This window comes from Alligator sinensis, unplaced genomic scaffold, assembly GCF_000455745.1.
Source record: "Alligator sinensis unplaced genomic scaffold, ASM45574v1 scaffold441_1, whole genome shotgun sequence".
Lineage (NCBI taxonomy): Eukaryota > Metazoa > Chordata > Crocodylia > Alligatoridae > Alligator > Alligator sinensis.
The window spans coordinates 1,259,042-1,274,434 of record NW_005842313.1 but is presented as its reverse complement, the minus strand read 5'-3'; the positions used below and the strand labels follow the sequence as shown (position 1 = coordinate 1,274,434).

The window sequence follows — 15,393 nt, the reverse complement described above, 5'->3', positions numbered from 1 at the left end:
TCGGCTGAACCATGCATCATATTGATCGTGGAAGGCGGGCGCAGAACACAAAAGTCAGAGGAGGAGCCCTGAGACTGACTGCTGTTGCAGCCAGCGTGAAATGGGAAGTTGCACCTGGCTAGGATTTGGGGACTGAAATGTACTGCTTGTGGGATGCATGCTTCCCATAGGCCACCATTTGAACAACCCTGATGTAAAATGTGATTTCTCAGCCTTAGAGCACAAGAAAGGAGGAAGTCTAGAATTGGTCCAAAACCTTTGTCATGTGACAAACAAAGCAAAGTGGTGTTTACAAGATCACTGGAATAAAAATGAATTTTATATAGCATCCTGTCTCATATGAATGATATCAGGGTAGGAAATGGAATAATCATTTTTTCTATTAAATTTCACTTTGTAATTCTCCCCCTTTCTTTTGATGCCAATCCCTCCTTCTATAATATAGCTCCAAAAAAATCCTCTTTTGAAGACTCTTGGTATGGTTTGAAAAGGTTTTGTTTTCCCAGCAAAGTAATGTTTGGACACCAATGCCTATAAAACTCTGTGCAAAGCTCCATGTATGTTTAAAGTATTGTGTGAACTACAAAGTCTGAGAGCCCCAGTTGGCAGTGAAGAAATGGCCATTCACCCAAAGCAACAACCTCTACTTGTGTGTATTGGAATTAAATTACTACTCACTCTCCGGTAGCACCAATGTTGTTACCGCATCCTCTCCTCTTTAATTAGGCATTCTGAACTCAGTGCTAACGGACTGCAGTTGAAAAAGGACAGATCTCTGTTTGCCTGAAAGCAGGGCAGGAAAGGAAGCCTGGAGGCTGATTCCATATTCCTATAGAATTGAAAGTCTGTGCAGTGCATAAATTATACTCCCCTCTCTGCTCCAATCATCACTGCAGTTAAGAGTACCACCATTATTCCCACCGTAGCAGTAGAGATTATTTTAAACTTCTCTTTTTCTCTTGAGGAGTAACATTCCTGCGGTCATGCACGGGGTTGGACCAGATGACCGAGGAGGTCCTTTCCAGCCTTGTGATTCTGTGATCTTTGTCTCTCATCTCCAGACTGTATTCAAATTCTGCTGCTGCTTCCTCCACAATGTTTCCAAACCTGAACTTTATATCTGTCCAGACACTGAAACTGTTGCCTAGACTTTTAGTATCTCCCACCTTGGCTGCTTACAATGTCCTCCTCATCCTGACATTCATATTATCCATCATTCAAAACACAGCTGCTAAGATTGCCTTCTGTCCTCTTTTTTGGACAGCCTTGCACAGTGCTTTGACTCTGTTGGCTGCCCATTTTCTGCTATATCAAATTCAAGCTTCTGGTCCTTGTTTTCTAGGACTCATTAAATTTTCACCTTCATAGATTCATGGAGTTTAGGGACACAAGGGGCCATAAAATCATTTATTCTGACCTTCTGTGTATCATAGGTCCCTAAAAAAATACCCAGTTATCCCTGTATTGAACCTAGTAACCTGTTTTTGGCTATAGCATATGTTTGAGAGAGGCAGCTGGTCAGGATCTGAAGACATCAGTGAGATGGGGAATCCACTACTTTTCTTAGTAATTAATTCCAGTGGTTAGTCAGTCTCACTATTAAGAATGTATGCTTTATTTATAGTTTGAATTTTTCCAGCAATTAGTTCTTATGCTGTTCTCTTTCATAGTTAAAGAATCTTTTAGTCTCTGGTGTTCTCTTCCCTGGAAGATACTTACGTGCTCTAATCAAGTCATCTTTCTTTTTTTTTTTAATTGGTCAAATAGATCATTCAGTGAAAGGATGCCCTACTACTTGTACATTTTTGTATATTGTGCCATCCCTCACCACCTCTATTTCAATAATAACACCAGTTTTAAATATCTATTTGCCTGTTCTTCCACAAATACTTCTTTTGTGTTCTGTACCCAGTCTTAACCCTCGTCCAATTAGTCCATGGGGTCAGTAGTTTTTTTCTGTTTCAGATGCTCCTTAAGACCAACCTCTACCTTGAAGGTAAAAGGAATCAGAAAAACAGTGCTATCTAGACTGTGTAGCAGGCAAGAATAGCTACTATTTAAAAGAAGCAGAAGAAGAAAAAAGAAAAAAAAACCTGTCAAATGATTTCACTCCAGTAAGCAGTTTAAAATTGGAATAGCCACTGGTGATACCCACTTACTTTAGAAAAATTGTTTAGTTCTGTCATTTTATACTTGTTACCATAAGTTCTCATTTTTTCTTAAACTGTCTGATACTTTTTTACACTATTCTTTCTGTTGGATGTGTGTGTTAATATGATTTAACTGCAAAAATTCTTTGTATAATAGTTAAGGCACCATATTGTAAATGTAGGATTGTAGGATCATAGGAAAGTAGAGCTGGAAGGAGCCTCATGAAGTCATCTAGTCCAGCCCCCTGCTCAAGGTGGGATCATCTCTGACTAAACCATCCCAGGCAAGTGTCTGTTTAACCTGGTGTTGAAAACTTCCAAGGATGGAGAGGTAGCCTGTTCCAATGCTTGACCACGCTCATGGTGAGAAAATTCCTCCTAGTCTCCAACTTAAATTTTTCCTGCTATTGGCTGAGGCCATTATTCCAAGTTCTGTCTCTATGGGCACAGAAAAAAGCCCATATCTATCCTTCCTATAATTGCCATCAGGTATTTGAAGACTGTTATCAAATCCCCCGTCAGGCTCTCTTCTCCAGAGTAAATAAATCTAGTTCTTTTAGCCTTTCCTCAGCCTTTTAGCCTTTCCAAAGCTCTTAATCATTCTTGTTGCTCTGTGCTGGACTCTTTTCAAACTGTCCACATCCTTCTTGAAGTGTGCAGCCCAAAACTGGCCACAGTTCTCCAACTGAGTTCTCAATGGTGCTAAATAGAGTGGAAGAATCACTTCCCTTCATTTACAAGTGCCATCCTTTCAATATAACCCAATATGCTATTGGTTTTTTTTGCAGCAAGAGCACTGTTGGCTTATATTCAGCTTAAGGTCTACTGTAATACATACATACATGATGAACTCCAGGCTGTAGGTTTCTCATAGTAAAATGACTTGCTACACTGACTTGGATATACTTTTTATTGCTAGTTAACCGATTATGTCTAACTAAGATATATTGCGTAGTGTGGTACATTTTTTCAACCTTACTTGTAGTGCTGGAAATATCTAGAAGCTTATAGGAAAACCTTTCCCACCTTTTCTGTATTTTGAGATGTTTTCAGTTGCAATAAATTACTTGCTTCGATATTCTGACACATGATAATCCAGTCCTTAACCATTAATGGCAATTACTACTTTAGCTGTATCTAGGTTTCTCACTGATGCAGTAAATATAGCCTCTGTTCAGAGTTTACTGTTTCAGGTTTTTTATGACCTTGCCAAAACCCACTGTAAGTGTTTACCTTGGCCCAGCTTCCCATTTCTCTGTGGAGTTTCTGTTGGATAAAGTATTCTTTTTTACTTCCTGTCCTAAAGTGTTTGATAATGCTGCTGTGATTACCTTTCTGCGGTGGGCAAAGTAGGCCCTGTGTATAGCTGCTTGTAAAGCGCTCTAAGATGATTAGTACTGTGGAAGTACAACAGATTCTCTTTCCCTCTCTTCATTTTTTGCCTAGTTGGGAATAGATGCAAATTGAACACCAAAAACTTTTTGCACAAGAAGTTTGGAGTGGAGAATTAAATCACAAGAAAGAAAGGGACCCTATCAAGAAAGAAACTCTGATGGTGACATATGTATGCTGATATTTCTCCCTAGATTCTCTGTGGCCGAAGATTCGGGTTCCCCTGAAGGTGGTTAGGACTGCAGAAAACAAGCTTAGTAATCGCTTTTTCCCGTATGATGAGATTGAAACAGAGGCAGTATTAGCCATTGATGATGACATCATCATGTTGACCTCAGATGAACTGCAGTTTGGTTATGAGGTAAGACGTTTGTTCTTTTCTGTCTCCAGTATGCTATCAGACTAGCAGCATACATCTGTATCTTAATGTGGGGAAGGGGCCAGATGACCTCCTGACACAAATTCTAGGTTCCATTGACTTTGGTTAAGCAGTGCTGATTTATTCCCACTAAAGATGTGGTCCAAAAATCACAACACTCTTAAGCTTATGAAGCTTACAACTTTTGAACTAGACTTTTCATTTATTGTGAAATTCTTTCCCAACAGAAAATATGTTGTCAGTGGCGTATCAGAGTCATGAGCACTGATTTTGTGCAATTTGAACAGTAATAGCCCCTGGAGGGTGAGAATAAGGTCTGTCTCCTCAATTTAAGTAACTTCTATTGGCATGATATGTCATGGAGTTTTTGCCAAAGTTAAATTGTCAGGTCTGTCTGTGGGAGAGCTCCACAGTAAATAAGGTTCACAGATGTTTCTATTCTGCATTACTGTCCAGCTCTGATTTGGTGGATCTGGCTGCTATAATTTATTCTCTTCCCAATAAAATAAATACTTGTGTAGGCTAAACAACTGAAAATAAAATAATGATTCTCAGTAACCGTAATACTTGACTGCTTTAACAGATATCAGATGCTGATGAAAGCTCTCTCATACTAGTCTCTTGGGTCAGTGGCCAGCAGTTGGCCCATTGTGGATGGAATACCTTCCTTATATCTCTTTTCTATATGAAATGATGGACAAGGCAAGGTCCAAAGGTTAAGTATGGAGAAGTAGGAAGGTCTCCTGAGGAAAACGGGCTGTAGCACCAGGTGGCTTACAATGAAACTGGGGATTGATGGGGACTCTTAAAAGGACGGGGCACATGGCTGAGAAGACGAGAGCTCAGTGGTTGTGTTTGCAGTGAAGGTATCAATAAGAAAAAGAATAAAAAGTCCAAATCAATTAGTTGCAGCATTACAAGGCAGCAAAAGCTTTCATAGGCATACCTGATATGTCTGCCAAAACAACTGTCTATTTAAATGGCACAGTTGGCTTCCTCACAACATTTCAGTTTTAAAGGAGAGAGTGGGAGCTTTAGTTATTTAGATTTGATTTGTCCTCCTTTCTCTATATTTGAATATATGCCACAGTATATAGAATCTGACATTTACTGTAATACTTTTGTATTATGAAGTAAACCAAAGGTTTTTGAGAAATAAAAGATGACTAGTGTTTGAGATTTTCCTTTAAAACCATGTCAAGAAACTTTGTTTTGTTGGTTCACACTTACTTGCAGCATCAAGAGCCCAAACAAAATGACACTGGGCTTAATATGTGAGAGCCAGAAAGTGAAACAGAGGAGCTAGTTTTATTGCCCAAATTGAGGAACATGGTAAAATGCAAACAGGCCAAAGGGTAGAAGGTAAATTAAACCCTGGAATTTGTTCATTCTTAATAATCTAAAATGCTGTCGCTAACAAAGGGAAGGATTTTTGTCAAGATGCATAATATTTTTTTTACTGTCCCTTTAATGTGAATATGTATAAGTAAAACATATTTGGAGGAGAGAGAGAGATGAGAGAAACTTTTAGCCAGCAAATGGTTTTTGGACTCAAGAACTTACTTGGGATAACTTTAGATGTGCGTGTCTTAAACGCAAACTCAAAATTTTGAAGTTGTGGAGACAGGGCTTTAATCTGCTACATGTGTCTCCAGCAGGGAAATATCTCCCTTGCCAGTATATGGTTATGGATTAGTGCATGAAGTATAAAAGGAAAATGAAGAGAAGACAAGTGAAAAGTGGGGTCTCATGAGTCAAATGAGCTTTTCTATGCAACATTTTCCCTCCAATATTTGCCACCATGGCTGAGCCAAGGTCAGCTCCATCACAGGGACCTCTGTTGCTGTCCTGACCTTTTCAAAGCTTGTCTATGCAACAGTGCTTAAAAAGGTTTGGACAACAAGGTGGTGACAGCACTGTCAGCAATCTGAGTCCTGTCTACTTTACTGCTCTTAGCTACCAGCTGAACTGGTGATAGTGACAGTGGAAAATTTCTGAGAAAAAAATGGTGTTAACAGAGCCAGTGGATAGTGTGCAGTGTAAATCCTGCCTCCATTGCCAATTTAATTCTCATGTCACTGTAAGCCTGGCTCAGATTGAACAAAAATGAACTCATAAAAAATAAAATCATTCCTGAAGTGATTTGAAATGTGCCTTGGCTGCTAGCAGATGAGCTTTGGTTGTTCTTCAGCAACTGGTCGTGAGACTCAAAAATAAGGAGCGCAGATTTAAAAAACAATACTTTATACTTGTTACAGGGTTCATACATGCCACCCATGTAAAAGAGGAAAGTACAGTGCTCATGGGGAAAACTTAAGGCAAAGTGAAATTTAAATGACTTGACTGAGTTGACAGTACAGTGTAATTAAGCTGCAGTCAAGACTCCAAATGCCCGATCTCCAGGTCTGGTCACCGGACTTAATTTATTTGTCTGCTTTGGTCTAGATGCTTGGAATGTGGGACTGCCTGAGTACAGCTTTCATGGTCTGTATTGTGAATTTTGCTGTTTGGATACAATCTTAGTCTGACATGCACATCAAGCCATGTAAAGCTCTATTGCTTTTGCAGTCCTCTGTAAAATCATTTGAAATGAATATGCAGCCACACAGATGGAGAAGTGCCTTACTGAGCAGGGACAGCTGAGACAGTCCCAAGGCTAGCATGGTAGAGTATATTTTAAGATTATTAATTCTGTAAGAAAAAAATGCTGAATCATACACAATGATGGCAACTTACTTTATTTATCCAGTTCTCCCTCTCAGGGAATATGGGTGATAACATTTATTTTTTGTGACCCAGAAATTGGGGGCTGCAGATTGATCTTCTCTGGCCCTGAGTGTCTTTGACTTTCTTGACAGGCCTAAGCTGGCTACCAGATGTTTAAATTGTCCTCAGGCCTTGATAATTTATTTATATGTTTATGTGTTTTACCAGGAAAGTATCTCTTGAGCTGTTGACTCATTCGCAAGGTAATCCAATGGGAACAGTAGCAATTTATAATGTTCCTAGAAAGTTTTCTTTTAAAAGTATGTCTGCTTCAGTCATGAGAAACATTTAGAAACATGACTTTTAAACTTTCTTCCATTCTCCCCATATCCTTGAGACTTTGTTTTTAAACATGTGGCAAAACCCCTCGGTCACAGGCTTGTCTGGATGTATAGAGCAGGGGAAAAAAAACCAACTTTGATCTCCATACACTTTCAGCCATAAAAAATTATAGTAACACTCAAAGTGTCAGGCATTTTTTACTTGTTAAAAGGGAGCTGCTATGGTATAGTGATTTATTGCTGGTGTAAAAATATTGGAGCAAGCAGAAAAATAGTCCCTGTGTGCTGCTTTTTTAAAGTAGTGTAAGAATAACTACAGTGTTGTGTTTTTTCTGAAAGAGGATCTCTCTAAGAAGTTGTGTGACAATTTCACCAGTTCACAGCAAGGCTGAGAAAAACTAAATTACTATGCAATTATGGCTACATAACCCTTTTTACCCATGTATCAGTCTTTGTTATACCCATTTTAAGGCAAATTATTCCACTGAGATCCAAACAAAATTAATATATATTCAGGCTATTATGATTTTAAAAAATCAAAGCAAATATATTGCCTGTTATGTGCTTGTTTTTTGGAGCAAATCAGGAGTAAGTAGTCCAACCATTTCCTTGCCAAGAAGATTCACTTATCATGTTATAGTGTGGCAGATACTTGCCATCCTGTGGCAGAAGCCATGCAAACATTTTTATTCAGATTAAAAAGTTATTTTACGAATTGGGGATGTACGAAGTATCTGTTATCTCTGAATGGATTCCTGATCATATTGTTTTCTTTAATAGCAACAATGGTGAGAGAGGCCAGACTGAGGAGGGTGGTGGGGGAAAAGAGAGCATATGAACTCATGGATTTAATAAATCAGTTACTAACAGTGTTTCAGTAGCAACTTTTATCCTCAGATGAAATTATCCTCAAAGTGCTCTGAAAAACAGAGGTATCGAGGTTGTAGTCGTTATTGGTCTGGAAACAAAAGGAATCAAAACTCGTGGCAGAGTTGATATCTTTTATTAGACCAGCTAAATATTTGCAAAGAAAAATGCTTTACAGGCAGTCCTCGGACTTACGGCACAATGGGTTCCTGAAAACTGAGTCTTAAGTCAAAACGTTGTAACTCGGAACCGATTTTCCCATAGGAAACAATGTTATAAATGAGGGATTGGTTCCTGAACCAAGGCCCGATACCCTATTTTCACCAAAAATAACCCAGAATTTTGTACTCAATTATAGATGAGTAAATACATTAATGTGTTTATATTGTAAATAGCAATCATATTGATTTGGAAGGACTTCTTTGAAGTGACTTTGCTGGACTTTTTGAAGGGCTCTTAGTTGGACTTTTTGAAGGGTTCTTGGCTGGAGTCTTCTCAGGAGTCTTGGCTGCAGGTTTTTCTGGAGTCTTGTCTGCTTTTTTAAGAAAGTGTCCAAGGAAGTTTGGACAGGTGTTCTCCAGGGAGATGGGCGATGCAGTGAACTTGTTCATTGGTGTGGCGTTGTGTCAGATCAAACATTGTAAAGTCAAAACTGATGTCATAAAGTTGAAATGGTGTCAATTTATAAACGTTGTAAGTGTGAAACATTGTAACTCGAAACATTGTAAGTTGAGGACTGCCTGTATTTGCAAGCTTTCAGTCACAGGCACCCTTCATTAGGCATTAGGAGATTGCAAAGATTGTAAAAGCTCTACTGGGTAGAAATATTAATTTTCATTTCTACCGAGAAGAACATTTACAATCTTTGCAATCTCCTAGTGAAGGGTGCCTGTGTCCGAAAGCTTGCAAATAATATATATTTTTTGCAAATATCTAGTTGGTCTAATAAAAGATATCACCTCTGCCATGAGTTTTGATTCTTGAAAAAGAAACTCACTTCAGCTGTCTCAAGAGTAGGCTGTGGTGGCTGTTCTGGTAGCGTACAGCAATTGTATACACTGATTTAATCCAGGAAGTAAAGAGCACTATATGCAGAGTAAGATGAAAGAAGAGATTTTAGCTAAACAGAACAGAATCACTCATTTTTGGAATTAGGTTTGGCTGCTGGGATTATAATTGTTTTCCTCTTAGTGCTTGTCTGTATGCCTGTCTGTATGCTCATTCACATTTTGGGTGTGTATGCACCTCAGGCACTTAAACTCAGAGACTTTTGTGTTGCCTCTCCCCATGGTCTGCACCAATTGGGAAAAGGGCAGTGCTTACTTTCTACTCCTCAAGTTTCTCAGTCATGGTTACCTATTTCTGAGCTTCTTCAGTCTGTTTAGATCATGTTTACCCTACAATCCTTTGAGAGGCCTTCTGCCCTCATTTTTGTTTAAAATTTTTATGCCCACCGGGAGAGTTACTCACTTCTCTTCTAATTTTTGCTGCTTCCACTTTTTCCCTTGGTCTTGTCATCTTTGGGAGCCTTCAGATTTCTTCTCATTTCCATCTTACAGCTTTTCAGTTATGTGCAGCTCTTTCTTCATCACATCAACCAAGCCAATTGTAATTTCCCCCCCAAAATTCCAGTATTTTTTTCCCCTCCTTCCTGTTATCCTAGCTTTTCGTAGGCTTCTCTTAGATCTTTGGGACTGAAACTGTGTCCACTTTGCAATAGAATTATTCTCACAATGAATGACTGTTACTGTTTAGAGAAAGTCCATATCCACTGGAAGTGCTCCATCAGTAAATCTTTCATGTCCTGGACTAGAAATGAGTATGAGGTTATAGACTCCAGGTCTACCTCCTTGGTAAGCTCATAGTTTTGCTTTTTGATGCAAGACACTTTTGGCTGCAGAACCTCCAAGTGCACCACTCCTATTTTGAGGTGATTATTTTCCTTCTCTGAAAAGTCCTCTGTTGAACACAGATCTGGAGAAAGTTATAGAGATAGGTCTGTATCCCTGGGTTCCACAAGAGACCTCTTTCACCATCTCTATGACCACCTTGTTCTGAGATTTCACAGACCCAACAAAGCTTGGTGACATTCTGGCACTGAAGCTGTAGCCCCAACTCCAGGCTCCATAGAGACCAACCAGAAAAAGACAAATGTCAGAGGCACTTTACAGTGTCATTTCTGCAATCCACTTGCAGCAAATCTATTGCTGTCATCCTGTCTCCAGTCCAAGAACCTCAACTCACGTGCTTCCAATGAGACACAAAGAGCTTCAACCACTTCCAGCTGTCTGGTCTTGTCTGAAAGTTCTTGTGGTTCATGCGGTGCCAGTCTGCTTTGTGATTCTGAGGAGCTTAGTACTTCAGCTGGTACCACAATCTCCTCTACTCTCCCTACCTTTGCTTACGAACTACAGATCCATCAGGCCCACAAATACTGACCCTGCTAAGAGAATCACCCCTCATTTCAAGTCCATTTGTTCTAGTCATGGAGGTCTCTTCCTTAGACTCTTCTTTTGGCTCAGAAGATAACCAGGATCCCACATATATGTTTGGACTCTATCAGAGGTATTGGAGTCCCTCTTGGAAGTAGTAGCAGACTTTTTTGCCCCCTCTACAAGTCCATGGGTTTCCAGCTCAATAGCTGCAAGGATCTTTTACTCAAATCCCAGTGTTGTCCATTCTGGCAGCAACTCGGGACAGCTCATATTGACCAGGCTGCTACTCTTCTATTTTTACTTTAAAGTCTTTTTAGATCATGGAGATTCCTCAATTCTAATCTTCAGGATGAGGCAATTGCCCGAAACAGCTGGCTGGCTGCTGCTGTCCCAGCTGATGCTATTGTACTCCCTTCTGCAGCTTAAATGGTTTTGAAGACTTTGTGAGATGGATTGCCCAGATGTTGCAAATTGCCTTGGAAAAGATGGATGAGCCCTCACAAAGAGTTGTGAATATATTGCAACAAGCTAGTTACACTGATGTGGTCTTCCCCATCAACAAGGCCTTTAGGAACCCAGCAAGGATTGTCTGGTAGATATCTGCCACTTCTTGGCCTGACCACATGGAAGGGTGGACTAACAGTACTAAGTCCTTTGAAAAGGTGCTGAATTTTTACAATCGCCCTTGACCTTCCTTTCTTGTTGCTGCAGTCAATTAAAAGGCAAAGTAGCTATACCTTTGATGCATGTAGTCAGAGCTATGAAATGTCTTTTCTTCAGGGAGATGTCTCCTGGAAATGGAAGTAACTTTCGTGCTGGACCAGTGTTCTCTTACATGGTTTTAAGGACCTATCTGGTATATTCAGAGGAGTTTCATTGTTGACTGTTGAGACAGATGTGTCCTAAGGATGGGGAATATATATTGGTGTGTTTATTTCAGGATCTCTTGTCTTCCAGGAGGACAAAGCTCCATGTTGACATCCTGGAGATTTAGGTTGTACACAGAAACACCAAGCATTTTGCACCACATCCTGAGGCATTGCATTCAGGTAATGATAAGTAATACAAGCAAAATGTTCTACATCAACAAGGAGGAGAAAAAGCTTCCCCTTTGTTTAAGTGGTCAGTCTATGGAATTAAGGCATCTGTCATAAGATGCACATCTTGGTGGTGCACTTTCTTGATTCTCATTATACCAGAGTGAACAGTGCCAGCAGATGCATCTTCCTGCACCATGAAAAGCAAATCAAAGAATCTATACTTCAGGCCTTTTTCTGAGATTCTTGCTACCTAAGAGATTGACCTCGGACATCAACAGCAAGTGCTGGTCTTTCTGCCCTAAATACTAGAGGGGAAGCAGGGAGCACTTCGCCCTAGTTCACCCATTCTGTGGGTCAAGGAGACTCCTTTTGGGGCATACTTTTTTGCCCATATCTTCAATTCCACAAGTATTGCACAATAAAAACGAGGCCTCGGGGATATTGGTTGTAGCGGTGTTGGTCTAAAGACATAAGTAGACAAAACTCTTGGGCTAGAGGCTATATCTCTTATTAGACCAACTGAATAGTAGCAAAAAATAATTTTGAAACATGGAACACATAATTAGCTGTTTTGAAATTAAAACTTCACAACTGAGCAAGGAAAGCAAAATTCAACACCCTGCCTGCCATCTGACACCCAGGTAACCAGCCTGCTTCAGCCTTTGTCTGTGCTTAATTTGCATGCTCACACAGCAGCTTTATACAAATGGACTTTTCCACCCAGGGGGGACCCTACCATCTCTCAGTTCCTCTGTCCAAAATGAAGTTTCTTTTTTACCTGGGAGAAATTTTACAATCTTTGAATTCTCCGTTGCCTGAAGAAGGGTGTTTGGGGCCGAAAGCTTGCAAAGAGAGAATGTTTTTTGCTACTATTTAGGAGGGCTGTGCAAAGCTGATTCGATTTGGCGGAGATTTGGTCTGATTCGGCAGCTAAATCTCCTAATCTGAATCAAATCAGGAGACCCTTTAATCTCTCCAAATCGATTTGGAACACTCCGAATCAATTCGGAGAGATTCGAAGAGATTTGATGATTCGGACATAGACACAGCTTTCTATGTTTTTTCTACATACCTCAAGATACCAGGTGGCTCATGAATGCTAAGATGCTGGGACAAATGGACACTGATCCAGTCTAACTTTCCTTAGCCTAAGAGAGGTGACAGGATCACAGACCAAGTGGAGTGGATTTTAAGCAGGCTAACACATGGAAGCCAGTCACATGGAAGCTAGTAAAGCGACCAAAACGCTGGCTTGCATCCATAGATGCTTCTCAAGCAAATCCCGGGACGTCATTCTCCCCTTGTACTCGGCCTTAGTGAGGCCGCAGCTGGAGTACTGCGTCCAGTTTTGGGCTCCACAATTCAAAAAGGATGTGGAGAAGCTTGAGAGAGTCCAGGGAAGAGCCACGCGCATGATCAGAGGTCAGGGAAGCAGACCCTATGATGACAGGCTGAGAGCCATGGGACTCTTTAGCCTGGAAAAGCGCAGGCTTAGGGGTGATTTGATGGCCACCTATAAGTTTATCAGGGGTGACCACCAGTATCTGGGGGAACGTTTGTTCACCAGAGCGCCCCAAGGGATGATGACTAGGTTGAATGGTCATAAACTACTACAAGACCGTTTCAGGCTGGACATAAGGAAGAATTTCTTTACTGTCCGAGCCCCCATGGTCTGGAACAGCCTGCCACCGGAGGTGGTTCAAGCGCCTACATTGAACACCTTCAGGAGCAAACTGGATGCTTATCTTGCTGGGATCCTATGACCCCAGCTGACTTCCTGCCCTTTGGGCAGGGGGCTGGACTCAATGATCTTCCGAGGTCCCTTCCAGCCCTAATGTCTATGAAATCTATGAAATTAAAGGACAAAATGGATGCTTTAGTTAATATAAACCTCATTGACCCCATTGCTATTGTGAAATCTGCCCAATAAACAGTAGCTAGTTATAACTGCAACAAGCTGACAGTTTCCAGAGACTGAGTAAGGGTAGTTCTGCAGTCATGCAAAGATGGTTGTGAAAGTCACCATCCATTAAAGTTGGCTTTTTCTTTGTCAAGTGAAGTTTTCCAAACCTCACGTCAAGAGCAGCAAAATTAGAAGGAATATGAACCAGCCTTTCCTGTGTTACAAGGGCACAGCAGTCCCTTGGGAAACGGTAGTTGAGTTTAATCTTTCCTTCAGCTGCCTCCAATATGCATATCATTCTTCGTGCAAGGGTTCTTAGCTCTGCATGTTACAAGTCTGCAGCATTCTCCAATCCTTTTCTGAGCCTCAGTAGCTTATGTTGCAAGCCTGTGCGACAGATGGGGAACTGGTATTTTAATAGCAGGACTTTTTAATTTCAAATGTAATTGTTAAGAATTTAAGCTCTAGGTAGGGGGCAGTAGGACTTTGAAGGGAAGGAGTAAATTATATATTTGCTTCTCTGCTGTGTATTAACATTTTGGGGGCTGATGTTGGACTTAAAAGTTGCAATGTAATTTAAACCTCTCTTGGTTCGGTCCCTTATCAGCTGATGACCCTGAGTTATGACAGCTTTTTAAGAGTTACTTTTCTCTCTTTAGCACTGCAAAACTTTGAAAGCAGTTCTTTGCTTTCAGTTCCTTCTAATACAGAGTTCTCTTACAGAGGATAAGGCTGAGATAGTGTCCTATAATTATCTGGAAAGTGTGACCTTCTAGTTAAGGTACACACCTGAGAGTCGGGTCTGGTTTCCTTTCGTGATTCCTGTATGAGTTTTGGCAAGTTTTCTGCTCTGGAAATTTGGGATTATAATTCTTTCAAGGAAATTAATTAACATATGTAAAGTAGGTAAATATTTTTGGATGAAAGAGGTTGTAGAAATTCAGACTAGTGGTAACATACCTACAGTAGAAGTGTATAAAGAACTTAGTTACTGGTTTTATCTTACTTACACTTAAGGAGAGGTCTTAAAGTCCAAGTGTTATATTTACAATTCACTGATATGTAAAAAGTGCTATAACTAAGGGAATGGACAACAGATAGTATAGTGAAATTTTCAGTGCAGTGGAACAGTAGATAATCCCTTTTGCTTTGAGTACAGCTTCAGAATGTATTTTTTCCACATGGGGTAGAAGAGATTGCTCATGGAATAGAGATCAAGTAGCTTGGAGAAAAAGAAAAAGAAAAAGTATTCCTTGTTGACGTGGTAGACGGGGTGAAAGTTGGGCTTGCGTGGTTATTTTTATGAATGACACCCCCTGTCCCCAACCCTGCAGCAGATTGAATCAGAAACATTTGGAACCCAGGGCCATATATGCTGAGGTTTTCTAGTCGGGCACAATGTTTCTCTGACTGGTCTGATGCTTGTTGTGTATAAGAAAACCTGTTGTGAGGTTAAAATTAGTAGTAGGAAAATTAAAAATTACCTTAATTACTGGTCAAATATCTCATATATTTAATTGCCATTCAGTCCTAATAAATAATTTTGAGCCCTGTATCCCTTTTCCCCTCCTGGAAGTTGTCCAGCATTAATTGTGGCCAGAGCCTAAGGTTGCCTTAATGATGCCCTCTCCCTGTTCTTGTCTATTTGTGTTTGATTCTGCAGTCAGCTGTGGAGTAATGTATGAAGTGACAAGGATAGTATCTTGATTACATCCAGATGCTTGGAACAAGTCAAGGGCAGAGAGGCCTGTCATGTAGCAATGGATACAGCAAACTGCCCATTACAGAATATCAAATATAGATATAAAATATGCCCTATAGTTTTGAAACTTTTTTCTGTTAAAGGGATTGGCTAGACACACAACCATTCCTGAAAACAGTTGAGGTTGTAGTCATAGCTACCACGTTTAATGAGAAAAGCACCATGTTAGTTGCGCTTGTCTCTCAAACTATGATAACTCCTTTTGACAGATCAATTGTATTCCCTTCAACAGGAAAGTTAGTGCTGTTTGTGTGTCTCTTTGCATTAAAGAGTCATGCCCACACTTAGAAATGTAGGGCTATTTTAAACAAACTTTAAACTTCTCTTATGTTTCCTTCTGAGCAGTCTCTCATCTTTGAGGATTGTTACCTGTAGGATTTAGTGAAGTGGTCCAGGAATTACCTATAATTTTGTTTCC

The 15,393-nt window shown here is 40.2% G+C and overlaps 1 protein-coding gene across 2 annotated transcripts in view; it reads left to right on the top strand.

The window, feature by feature from the left end:
• Nucleotides 1-15,393, top strand: part of EXT2 (exostosin glycosyltransferase 2) — a 110,843-nt gene that overhangs the window by 81,942 nt on the left and 13,508 nt on the right. For both annotated transcript variants that reach the window (XM_025209864.1, XM_006028431.3), the window contains exon 10: nt 3,737-3,903. In XM_025209864.1, the coding sequence (XP_025065649.1) occupies nt 3,737-3,903 (167 nt within the window). The remainder of the gene's footprint in view (nt 1-3,736; nt 3,904-15,393) is intronic.